Source organism: Lissotriton vulgaris, chromosome 5 (assembly GCF_964263255.1).
Source record: "Lissotriton vulgaris chromosome 5, aLisVul1.2, whole genome shotgun sequence".
Taxonomy (NCBI): domain Eukaryota; kingdom Metazoa; phylum Chordata; class Amphibia; order Caudata; family Salamandridae; genus Lissotriton; species Lissotriton vulgaris.
In genome coordinates, this window is record NC_141693.1 from 1,331,092,751 (window position 1) to 1,331,106,476 (window position 13,726).

Below are 13,726 nucleotides of genomic sequence, written 5' to 3' on the forward strand. Positions count from 1 at the left end.
TTTCATTACTTCCATTACACTTCTTCGGCCCACTCATGATTCCAAACCACTCTCCCGTGTTCATATCCTCAATTCCTTGGCCAGTGGTTCTTAACCTTTTGACTTCTGCAGACCGCAATGAATGACTACTGGACACTGGGGACATCAACTATGCAAATACTATGATTTAAACCTAAAAAATGCACACAACTACAGAAACAAGTATATATTAAATAAATACACACATTAAGAAAAATGTTGTTTCCTATATAGGCAAAAGACATGTGCAAATCGAAATTTAAATTTTAATGAAAAGGTTTGAACAATTCAAAATTTGGATTAATTCCTGATAAAAACAAAGTGATATGATAGGCTCTAGAATAGTGTTTTGTCCTTTTTGCTCCTAATGTATGCTTTTTGTTGGTGCATATTGGTGCATATTAGTGCTTTGCAGTCACCAACTGTAAATACAACTAATCCGTGTCCTCAAGCTGCTCCCGCCATGCAATCTAAGGATACCATCCACATTTTTAGCTTCCAATTTCAAATTTCTTTACAGAACGTTTTTAACATTTTCAATTTTACATGTATTTTTTTATGTGGACATACTTTATTAATCAGCTAATATTAATACATTTTTTAAACAGTTGCAGAGCTCCTGAGTAGGATTTGCAGAATCCTGAGGGTCCACGGACCCCAGGTTGAGTAAGACCTATGTTGAAATAGGGGAAGTACTTTATGGAGGAAGGAGCCATTAGGGAAGCCAAGAGAGGTGGTAAGGAATTTCGGTTGAAAGCTAGGTCATGTGGTGCCTGTATGGAGGCCAGGCGAAACATCTCATTTAATAATTTGGCAAGAAAGGGTAATCGGTGCATCTTTCCCATTCTCTGCACATTCATGTACATGTTGAACAATTTGTCCAGTAAGCAAGTGGTTACATTGTAGACATTCGTCCAAGCACTGCTTTTCATACCGTAGTTTATGTTAGCAAAATATGTTTTCATGTATCTAAATTTGTTTTTGTCAGATTCATGAAAGCGCCTTTCACACATATGCTCTTCTTGAGCATGTAAGTGTCCTTGCTGACAATGTTCTTATCAATGGAGGCGCTATTAGAAACATTCAGCTACATGAAGGGATTCTTAAACCGTTTCCACATAATTTGTCACCAGTCCAGTAGGAAAGCATGGCATGAATGTTTATTTTTACACTGTTTAAAAAAAAACACAAATCCTTGTGAATCAGTACCGAATAAATGCTCCCCGAAGATGATGATTAGGGAATGTGGAGAGGCGCACTCACTATTTCAGTGACACATACATTATTAATGTACTAGACTTGAGGGAGAACAATAAGGTAACCATTACGATTAAACAAAGGAAAAGATTAAACATAATTTACAAATTGAAAGTGGGACTTCGATTCTGACCTGGTTGTTGCTGATCACATAGCCATGCTTAAGGGCAAACATCTTGGCCATGGAGAGAAGAAGGAAGTAGCTCACGAGAGCCAGAAACAGAGCATCCTTGATATAAATGTCAAGCTGCGCCAACGTTGGCAACATTGGAGTAGGAAACCTGTAAACAAATCAGGAGAGTATGATTCAGAGCAAATCACCCTTACTCGCCATCTTAGAAGAGACATGGATTGCAAATTCTTTTCACTGTGGTGCAAAGTAAACTTTAAACTGAAATATGGACAAAAGAGATCAAAAATTAAGACGGACAAGTGAGCTATTTACTGTAAGAAATTACCACCTGTCTGTAAAGCAATATAGCCATTTATAATTGTCTGTGTGATTATTCCTAAATTACTATTTGAAAGTAACAAGGACCCCCTGGTAATTTCCAATTTCTAGGACAGGCTATAACACAATGTAAAGTAAATTCCTAGACAATCACATAAATATTCAACATCTCAAACATGTGTCTCATTAGTCAATGTGTAACTTGTGTTGCACAAGAACAGCTTAAAAAGGGTCAAAAACAATTATAAAAAATATATAGATATTTTATTATTCAAATCATTAATTTCGTTTAAAAATTATACAAGTATATAGTACATAATATTGTTTTACAGACATATATAAAAACATACAGATAATAAAGATTCAATATTGTCAATTAAGCATAGTAAATAATGCTGTGGCAAAACTGTTTTACTTTTTGACATGCGTTTCGGCGTTAGTTACGCCTTTGTCAGGAAAGAGCCACAATTCCTGTAGATTCTGCAGGGAAAGCCAGGAATCAAAGGCAAATACAGTTTTTCTTGTGAAAAGGTACCTTATTTATTGGATACCAATCTTATAAGGGTGGGTCAGGTTGATAGAACCCAAAACGAATTCTCTATGGTAGATGAGTTTCAAAGGGTTAAAAACGATTGTCCAATCTTAATAATGGATTAATAGATGATCCAAAATAGATTAAAAACCGGAAATTATGTTTTGCATGGATGACAGACTTTGATCATATTTGCAGCATGCGTGCAACTTTAACAGATAGTCAATTGATGAAGGAATGCTACGCAGCACAGGAACTGCTAACGGGGAAGCGTGATCGTTGTTTTCGACCCTTTTTAAGCTGTTATTGTGCAACACAAGTTACAAATTGAGGAATTAGACACATGTTTGCGATATGTTGCAAATGTATATGATTGTCTAGGAATTTACTTTACATTGTATTCCTAAATTAGTGCAACTAGGTGCTTTAGGTGGAATTAAAAAAGTGCGTTGGGCAGGCGATCTGTAAAGAGCATAAGGGCCCAATTCGGAGTGGTACAATACTCCTGATTTGGATGGCACATGTTTTACCGGCCTAACTGGCATTACAACTCTTCCCCTCCCAGAAAATTAACAAGGTAGGAACTGGTGAAATTTCCAGGTGTAAGAAAGGGCAAAAAAAGTTGAATTACTATGGGATTGGGGGTGGGGAAACTGATTCCTGTAGTAATTCTCCAGTACTCAGGGGACAATTGGTATTCCACATAGAAGTGCTACTTAATTCTGTGAACTGACCTTACAGATATTGCATTATTGATAAATCTGGGTGTAAAATTACTGATGTGGAAATATCACCTCACTTAGAATGGATCCCTAAAATGGGTTACTGCAAACACTTTATTACATGTTTTTACTATGAAACTAACAGAACTACCTAATATATGTGAACTTAAGTCCTGTGCTTGCTAATTTAATAAACAGAAGAAAAAGTAACTTACTTGTACTCCTGGTATCTAGCCCTAAGAACATAGACTGAGCAAAGATAAATTAACCAAACAGATTATGAAGGGTTGCTTGAACTATTTGAGCGTCCATCCTGTTGTTTGAATGTAGGCACTAATGTCTTGCAAAAGCGTGCACTGATGTCCAGACTACGTTATTTCTGTTTCTTTGGTTAGATTTGTTAGGGGAACTTTTCTAAGCAAGACCATGGCGCTGCTTTCCATTCACTGAATAACTTGTATCTACCTTGAAAAACGTGTTTTATTTCTGACACCAGCAAAACATTTGCTTGAACGTTGCCTTGAGGAATATTTGTAGGAGTACTGGAGGTTTTGTGCCGCAATCGCATCTTATTTCTACACACCCCATTACTGCTCTAAGTCTTGATTCTGTTGTACAGTATTGAATAGAGGGGTGGAAGAGGAGGATGAAATCTAGGGCACTATTTCCCAAACTGTGGTTCGCAACGCCAGTCGATTTTTGGTGGGTCGTGAAAGTCCAAGCAAAATATAAAGATACCTTTACATTTTGTACTTATCTTATCAAACAGGTTTAACTTCAAAGACAGAGGTTAAATGTCAGGTTATGTCTTCTGATGAATTGATGCTTAATATAACATAGGGATTGGTGTTTACAAACTCCTCTCACTTTGCAGCCAGAGAAAGAAAAGTAAAGTGAATTATATGATAGGAAAGTCTGTAGGATGTAATTTTTTGTAAAACATAACGAAATGTAAAGACCAGTAAAAAACTAATTACTTACCTGTACACTGTGGTTCTACAGTATTGATATCTTTAATAGATTTACATGCTTGAATCTTCCCTGTTGTCATGGTGGGAGTTCAATCTTCCCCGTCGTCATGGAGGGAGTCCAACGGTAACAGTAAAATAGCAGTATTATAATGTAACATTCAATTGCCATAGGAAATCACAAGCCTTTGCAACCTATTAACATAGTGTCTCCATCCCCTGCAGGGCCACCATACCTCTGATTTCGAGCAGGAGTACAATAAAAGGAATAAGAGAGGTATGGAAGGTGAACCTGAACGGGGAGGAGGGAGGGCCGCATGTGAATCTATAAAAGATATCAATAATGGAGAACCACAGTGTACAGGTAAGTAACTTGTTTTTCTCCAGTATTGTATCTTTTATAGATTCACATGCTTGAATCAGAATAGCAAGCAGTTATCACAGGGTCAGCGGCGCCGCGGATAAAGTGAACCATTCACTATGTGATCCAAAACAGAAAATACAAGCAATAATCATAAAGAGCATACATTATGAGCTTCTACATGTATATATATATATATACAAACTTTGATTACACGCAAACTAGGATTGACTTGTTCTTATATGTGAGAAAATTAAAACTACAAAAATATTTCTCCAACACGACGTTAAGCACCACCAGTCCAACAACTGACAAAGATCCGAACTTAATGCTGAATGTAGAACACATGGAAGCACTACAAAATCTTATAGACCTGGAACTTGAGAATGAAAGTGTAAATGAGGAAATCACACCGAGTGGGGCAGCCCTGAGCTCAGACATAAATATTTGGCAGTCAGTCAAAACAGGATTTAAACCTAAATCAATATTTGTGCCAACAATGCCAAAGGATGGTCTGGATCTGTTCGCAGAGTATGTGATAAAGGATTTGAAAGAACTCTCCATTTTAAGCACTAGACAACGTTACAAACAAAACAAAGATCAAACCAGAAAGTACAAAGCGCTAATGGAGAAAATAAAATCAAGATCAGACATAGTGGTGAGATGGTCGGACAAAGGGGGAAGAAACATGGTACTCTGGCCACTCGAAATGTATAACAAAGAGGCACTCAGTCAACTACAGGACAGGGAATGCTATGCGAGAATAAGCCCAACGTATCTAGTAGGCATTCAAGAAAGATATCATAATGAGCTGTACAAGTGGAAGGGCCGAGGCCTACTCAGCAAAAATGAATTTGAGTTCATAAAAACAGACTATCCTGTTACAGCACAAATGTATCTGATCCCTAAGATACATAAAAATGACAAAGTGCCACCAGGAAGGCCAATAATATCGGCAATAGGGAGCCTATTTGAAAATACAAGTGTGTTCATTGATCACTTTCTTCAACCAGAAGTAAAAAAGTTGCCAGCATACATAAAGGACACAGGTGACTTCCTGAAAAAGATCAATGATGTCAAGTGGAAAGAGAACTATTTATTCTTGACATTAGATGTCCAGGCCCTATACACCAGCATTAGGCATAAGGACGGTCTGAATGCCATAAAACATTTCTTGGGGAAAAGACCTATAAATCAATATGAACATACCAAAATGCTACTGGAAATGACGGAGTGGTGCCTTACCAACAATACTTTTATGTTTGACAGACTGTTTTACAGACAAATCCAAGGTTCAGCTATGGGTACTTGCTTCTCCCCCAGCTATGCGAATCTGCATATGGGCTGGTGGGAGGAGCAGGTACTTATGACACTTCACGGGGAAACCATGAACCAAAATGTTGTTGTTTATAAACGTTTCATAGATGACATCTTTATTTTGTGGGAAGGAAGTGTGGAAAGTGCAACAAGTTTTACTGAACAGCTAAATGAGAATTCATTGAACCTCAAATTCACCTGTAATGCGAGCAGGGAGAGCATACAATTTCTAGATGTAGAACTGTTTGTACAGAATGACACAATACAAACACGCACGTATCGCAAACCCACTGCGGGTAATGCGATCCTCCACGCAAATAGTTTCCACCCGACACCACTCAAACAGTCCATCCCCTATGCGGAATGCCTCAGGATGACACGCAACTGTAGCACTAGTGAAGGGCTATCTGAAGCAAAAACAAATCTATTCACTAGATTGAAGAGGAGAGGGTACACTGACAGAACCAGCAAGAATGCTGAATTGAAGTGCAGCACAAAAAACCGACATGACCTACTGTTCCCAGATGTAACAGAGTCAGCAACCACAGCACAAGAAAGACAACCCCCTAGGTTAATCACAGGTTTTAACCGCTACCACTCCAACCTTCGAAAAATACTTAGAAGGCATTGGCCGTTGGTCCGAAATGACACAATCATAGGGAACAAAATGGGAGACAAACCATTAGTGTCCTTCAGAAAAGCCAGATCCATGCTGTGAGAATTTGGCCCGATATGCAGCGTTCGCTATTCTAGCGACCGCTATGTATCGTTCCAAACGACCCTTATGATGATTGGTTGTAAGTCAACCTATAGACCAGCTATCCTAGTAGCGTGGATACGAGCAGTCTAAGGCTAAAGACTCGAGAGGGCGTGTTAAGCCAGCTGTTTACCACACGTGTACCCCTTGAACACCAAGTGAAAGGACACCACACAAGTGTTATGAAAATAAACAGGATATTTATTAAGAATCACAACAGCCCTGTACTCTTTATGAGGACAGGGTACTAAGCACAAACCAAATCTCTTAGGCAAATACTTCAAGTGCACAATTAAAACAAGTGTCCGAGGACACGGAAAGTTTAGTGGTCTCGGGCGGACCCGATAAGGCAAGTCGGAAGCGAGGGACTCGGGACCCTATAGTAAAGAGGCTATGCAGGCACCGAAATGCCGAGTTACCTAGCCACGAAGGCTGCGGCTGCACAAGTCTTACAGGCGTCGGGGTCTTCGCTGACGAGCCAGGAGCCGGAAGAAAAGGAGTTGCTGGCCGGCGACCAGTGATGAATAGTTCGTAGAGATCCAAGCCTGGATCAGAGATTGATGATACCTGAAAGCAGAGGGGACCAAGTTCGTACTACTAGCCAGTAGTCAGAGGGTACCAGGAAGGCACCGGTTGGCCGTCACCTCGACCAGGTGAGTGGGCGACGCTGGGCTCTGCAGTCTCACGGACCAGGAGGCGTTGTCGGCGACCACGGTGGAGGTGCGAGCTGTCCCACGAAGGATGATGCTGTCGGCGTCGCTGGGCCCAGGATGGGGCAACAAGCCTTGGCAGATCTCAGGGCCACGTGGTAGGCCTAAGATGGCGTCTTGAGTGGACCAGGAGGGTCCGGGGTGCTTCTCGCAAAGATGGAAGCAAGGGCCAGTCTGGAGCAACCAGACCAGCAGTGATGATTGTCGGATGTCGTCACAGAAGGACACAAGCCAGCGGCTAGTGACCAGACAACGTGCTGAGCAGCGAGCAGAAGGGCCCCACGCAGATCGTGGAGATGCTGGGAGATTGCACTTCGGTGCTGGAGCGGCTCAGGGTCGGGGCTTCTCGGACCCCAGAGCACTCACCAGAGAATTGCTTCGACGGTCGTGCTGGTTAAGAGCGTGTAGGTTTTGATGATGGCCGGTCCCTCGAGGTCTTGTCGCACCCACAGATCACAGCTAAGCTGATGACGTGGGTAGAGGTCAGAGGTGCCAGGGAAGCCGGTTCTCGTCGAGCTGGGCCGTCGGATCCTTGAGGAAGGACTTGCAGCAAACCGCAGAGTTCTTAGATGGTGCCCGCTGATGCAGGGTGACTACTCCTTAGTCACAAGGGAGAAATCTTGAGAAGAGTCTCGAATGTCCTTTCGTAGAAAGTAGTTCTTGATTCAAAGATGATCTAATTTGGAAGGGTCCCCGCTCCGGCCTTTATCCTAAAGAAAGGGGTGGGTACATGACTAGGTCCTGCCCTAAGGGTGGGACCAGGAAGGGGGGTAGTTACACCCCTCTCCCCTGCCGGACTTTCCCCAGGCCAGGGCTGGCGCCCCTGGAACTGGTTCTGACCGGCAGATGCGTAGTGAGCACCGGGGTGCCACTCCGCAGTCACCTTCTCGCAAAAGCCCTACCTACCCAGAATACACAAACCCTGTCTGGGACGGTGCGAACACCGCCCTTGACAGGAAACCCTTTGTCCAGGCGCTCCTCGCTGGAAGGACTCCCAGCAGCAGGAGGTCAGACTCGTGTCTGTGGTGGCAGCATCCATTTTGTGGAGCTGAGGCTTTAGTTAACTTTAACCGGGGTTCACAGTTACGTACATGTCGTGTCCCTCTAGAAGGGCGGAATGCTAACCTCGTCGCCAGGGTTGGTGAGAGGGCAGCATCCCGATTCGTATGACACCTTACTCGACATGTCTTGATAACGCGACACCGAAGTTACCGATGTGGTACGCGTTATCATGGAACAGCCATTGGGTCTTTTATCCGCAAGCTGCAACCGAGCTCGGCTCGGGCCAGAGCACAGTTCACACGAGCCCACGCACTCTGCCTTCAGGATTGTCAAGGCCTGCCATAGGAGTGACTGATAGGAACTCGGGTGTCCATTGTATGGTTAGATATAGGGCTACTATATCTAAAGCAAAGGGTGATTACACGACTTCGCCCCAGCTGTCATGCAGCCAGTTGTGTCAAATTTAGGAGGCCAGCCAGGGGTGGCATAATACATGCTGCAGCCCCTGGCGGCCCTGGGTACACCTATGCCCTGAGTTACAGGGTCTGATAAGGTGGCCCAGTACCAATTGGAAATGTACCTAGGGTACATGGAATCCATTTTAAAGAGAGAGCAGTAGGCCTGGGGTCCTGATTGGCAGGGTCCCAGGTCAACTATATCCAAAACCAGCTAAAACACAGGGCAAAAAGTTGGGGGCAACCATAGTCAGCATGTACCTTCCTACACAACCCCCCCCCCCAAACGAAAGGAGATAAGGCTATCCTTGTCCAGGTAAGCCTCTATTACCAAAGTGGCCATATAAGGAAGGACCAGCTCTGGCTTGGTTTCCCCCTGTGTCATGGTCCACTAGGCAACCCCTCACCCTAAGGGTATCTGAGGGTCTCCACCATAGGGAATCTCTGTCTCTGGTGTGTCTTGGGAAAGAAGAAGGCTGATGCTGGGATGGAGTACTGAAGTGAGGCTCCTCTACCTTTGGGCTCAACTTCCTCCAATCACCATCCATCATGTGTGCCTTTCTTTCTTTAGCTGAGATGCACTGAGCTCTCAGGGTCAGCCTCTGGCTACCTAAAGCTGGAGGCTGAGTCCCTCTGTTTGGCTTACTGGAGGGACAGGTCAGGTCTGGGGTTTTTAGGCCCCATGTTTGGCTGTGCCCAACAGTGTCCAGCTGTGGGAGTTCCCTAACTACTTTTAAGGGGGATCCCTCAGGAGTCTGTTCTATTTTCACTTGGCTAGGTTTACCAGCTTCAGTGATCCTAATCTGCTGATTAAGGGGTTCTTTTGGACAGGGGGCCCTTTTGGGTCCACCACTGGCCTCCCTGGTCTCTTCAGCCCTGGGCTGACTGAGGCAGGGTAGAGAGGTGCAGGTTACCTGCTCCAGACTGGGTCCCACCTGGGAAGGGTCCACTGCCATCGGGGGCTCTGCCAGGCTAGGCCTGACTACCTCTGGGGCAGTTCCTTCAACAGGGGTAGAGTCAGTTCCCTGAGGAGGCTGGCTCTCACCTAGTGTCTGGGAGGGGGAAGACTTTTCTTCCTCCTCAATGCTCTCTGTTTGAGTGGAGTGATCCATTGTTTCAGGCTTCACAACCTCACTATCTGTCTGAGTAGAGGCCAAGACCATTTCGACCTTGCCAACCTTTTCAGGAGGGCACTCAGTCTGTGTTTGGGCCGTGACTGTCACAGCCCTCCTATCCTGCTCTGGAAAGTCTGTCTGAGCCTGAGCAGTGGCTACCACTGCCCTTCCAACCTTTTCAGGGAGGAATGGTGCTTGGACTGGGGCTGTAGCTATTACTGCCCCACTAACCTGTCTGGATAGGCCTATCATTCTGGAATGAGTTTCTTGTTCCACCTCAGCCCATGCTGAGAGTTCCAGGTCATTCCCCAGTAAGCAATCTACAGGTAGGTTATCTGTCACTGCCACTCTCATGGGCCCTGTGACATTACCCCAGCTGAACTTGACTACTGCCATGGGATGCCTTCTCTTCATTCCATGAATGTCTGTCACCTGATAAGAAAAACCAGGGGTCAGTTGAGCAGAGGGGACCAGATGGTCACTCACCATGGTGAGGCTGGCCCCTGTGTCTCTGAATGCCTCAACTTGCTGACCATACACTAAAACTTCTTGTCTATACTTTCCCAACATGTGGGGTCCAGTAGTGAAGTTGGCAAACCCCATGCCAGTCTCACAGACAAGAGTGTGGTCAGGGAACCTGGCTAGGCCATAGTCCTCCTGATTTCCCAAAGTAATGCCCACCACATTCTTGGGGGCACTCCCACCACCTGGGGGATTACCACTAGTGGTAACAGGAGGTTTAGGAGTATTACCTGGTGGTATGTTTTCCTTATTGCTATTTTTAGGGCACTTGGCATCACTTTTGTAATGGCCCACCTGTTTACAGGTATGGCAATAAGGTTTCTTCTGTTCTGAAGGAGTGTTCTGGGACCCACCACCCTTGTTGGAGTTTTGGGGCCCTTGGGAAGTCTTCTCTGTGGATTTATCCCCACCCTTCTCTTGAGGCTTGGTTGATTCCTTTTTCTGGTCACCACCCTGGTTTTTAGGCCTAACCCTGGTTCTGACCCATTTGTCTGCCCTCTTACCCAATTCCTGTGGAGAGGTCAACTCAGAGTCTACCAGGTGCTGATGTAATAGCTGGTTCTGACAATTATTTAAGATTTGCTCCCTCATAATTAGATTATACAATCCTTTAAAATCAGTAACCTTACTACCCAGTAGCCAGCCTTCAAAAGCCTTAGTGGCACAATCAACAAAGTCAGTCCAATCTTGAGACTGAGTTTTCTGGGTGTCTCTGAACAGCATCCTGTATTGTTCAGTGGTTAAACCGAACCCATCAACCAGTACATTCTTCAAGATTTGGTAATTGTTAGCATCCTCCACCCTTGTGGTGAGGAGCTTATCTCTACCTTTACCATCAAAGGAGAGCCACAAGATAGCTGCCCACTGACTTTGGGGAACACCCTGCACAGTGCAGGCTCTCTCCAAAGCAGTAATCCATTTGTGGATGTCATCCCCTTCTTTAAAGGGGGGCACTATCTTATTCAGGTGCTTTGTATCAAAACTCCTTTCCCTATTACTAGGTACATTGCTGCCACCAGTGGGGACTACCCCACTTAACTGTTGCTCTCTAGCAAAGGCAAGCCTTTCTTTGGCCAGGGCAAGTTCTTCCCTTTCGATCCTCAGATTAGCTGCCCTTTCCTTAGCTTCGTACACTCTCCTCTGAGGGGACGTCATCCCTCTTTGAGAAGAGTTGTGAGAGCCATTGGTTTGAAGGGATCTGCCAGAGTCTCTCGACAGAGATCGGGCTCGTCCATTCCCAATGTTAAGCGGACCTGACAGTAGCGCCGGGGGTCCCCCAGTACCACTATCATGTTTGCTTAAGTTGGACCGGGTTAGTCTGACGACTTCTACCTGTCCCTTATCTGCCTCATCCCCAGAGGGATCCTCATCCTCATCCTCCTCCACATTCTCATTTTCGGCTGAGAGGAGAATTAGGTCAGGGTCACCTCTGGTTCCCTCGAGGGGAGGCATGTCTCCTTCTGGATTAGAAGAGCTGGGACGGGTCTCAGCTTTTCTGGCATCATAAGTCTCCAAGAGACCAATCAGAAAGGACGTGGTGGGGTTAGACCCCTGCTTGATCTTCCTGGAGTGACACACTTGTCTTAACTCCTTGAAGCTCAGCACAGTATATCTCGAAGGGATGACCTGTGGAGGGTCAACTGACACAAGGGGAGACTCAGAGTTTCCTCTTTTGTCCGACATACTGTTTCTAGTGTGGTGTAAGTGATGCACCTACCTACACTATGTGTTTACCTACTGTTCCCTTGCTAAGAGTTGCAGCCAAGGTGTGCTAAGCCTTGAGGAGCTGCAACAGCTGGTTCAGTAGAACTCAGAGTATTCTAAGCTTTAGTTATATGTACTAACAGTACTTATGTGATCTTTCAACAAGATATTCTTAGGATACGTGTGGTAAAACAACAGCAAGCTCAAATCCCACCGCTGCCACCAATGTGAGAAGTTGGCCCGATATGCAGCGTTCGCTATTCTAGCGACCGCTATGTATCGTTCCAAACGACCCTTATGATGATTGGTTGTAAGTCAACCTATAGACCAGCTATCCTAGTAGCGTGGATACGAGCAGTCTAAGGCTAAAGACTCGAGAGGGCGTGTTAAGCCAGCTGTTTACCACACGTGTACCCCTTGAACACCAAGTGAAAGGACACCACACAAGTGTTATGAAAATAAACAGGATATTTATTAAGAATCACAACAGCCCTGTACTCTTTATGAGGACAGGGTACTAAGCACAAACCAAATCTCTTAGGCAAATACTTCAAGTGCACAATTAAAACGAGTGTCCGAGGACACAGAAAGTTTAGTGGTCTCGGGCGGACCCGATAAGGCAAGTCGGAAGCGAGGGACTCGGGACCCTAGAGTAAAGAGGCTATGCAGGCACCGAAATGCCGAGTTACCTAGCCACGAAGGCCGCGGCTGCACAAGTCTTACAGGCGTCGGGGTCTTCGCTGACGAGCCAGGAGCCGGAAGAAAAGGAGTTGCTGGCCGGCGACCAGTGATGAATAGTTCGTAGAGATCCAAGCCTGGATCAGAGATTGATGATACCTGAAAGCAGAGGGGACCAAGTTCGTACTACTAGCCAGTAGTCAGAGGGTACCAGGAAGGCACCGGTTGGCCGTCACCTCGACCAGGTGAGTGGGCGACGCTGGGCTCTGCAGTCTCACGGACCAGGAGGCGTTGTCGGCGACCACGATGGAGGTGCGAGCTGTCCCACGAAGGATGATGCTGTCGGCGTCGCTGGGCCCAGGATGGGGCAACAAGCCTTGGCAGATCTCAGGGCCACGTGGTAGGCCTAAGATGGCGTCTTGAGTGGACCAGGAGGGTCCGGGGTGCTTCTCGCAAAGATGGAAGCAAGGGCCAGTCTGGAGCAACCAGACCAGCAGTGATGATTGTCGGATGTCGTCACAGAAGGACACAAGCCAGCGGCTAGTGACCAGACAACGTGCTGAGCAGCGAGCAGAAGGGCCCCACGCAGATCGTGGAGATGCTGGGAGACTGCACTTCGGTGGTGGAGCGGCTCAGGGTCGGGGCTTCTCGGACCCCAGAGCACTCACCAGAGAATTGCTTCGATGGTCGTGCTGGTTAAGAGCGTGCAGGTTTTGATGATGGCCGGTCCCTCGAGGTCTCGTCGCACCCACAGATCACAGCTAAGCTGATTACGTGGGTAGAGGTCAGAGGTGCCAGGGAAGCCGGTTCTCGTCGAGCTCGGCGGTCGGATCCTTGAGGAAGGACTTGCAGCAAACCGCAGAGTTCTTAGATGGTGCCCGCTGATGCAGGGTGACTACTCCTTAGTCACAAGGGAGAAATCTTGAGAAGAGTCTCGAATGTCCTTTCGTAGAAAGTAGTTCTTGATTCAAAGATGATCTAATTTGGAAGGGTCCCCGCTCCGGCCTTTATCCTAAAGAAAGGGGTGGGTACATGACTAGGTCCTGCCCTAAGGGTGGGACCAGGAAGGGGGGTAGTTACACCCCTCTCCCCTGCCGGACTTTCCCCAGGCCAGGGCTGGCGCCCCTGGAACTGGTTCTGACCGGCAGATGCGTAGT

The 13,726-nt window shown here is 45.9% G+C and overlaps 1 protein-coding gene across 1 annotated transcript in view; it reads right to left on the reverse strand.

Annotated features, from left to right (window-relative positions):
* Nucleotides 1-13,726, reverse strand: part of SLC26A8 (solute carrier family 26 member 8) — a 3,386,895-nt gene that overhangs the window by 2,449,125 nt on the left and 924,044 nt on the right. The window contains exon 5 of the mRNA XM_086923258.1: nucleotides 1,409-1,556. Within this exon, the coding sequence (XP_086779384.1) occupies nucleotides 1,409-1,556 (148 nt within the window). The remainder of the gene's footprint in view (nucleotides 1-1,408; nucleotides 1,557-13,726) is intronic.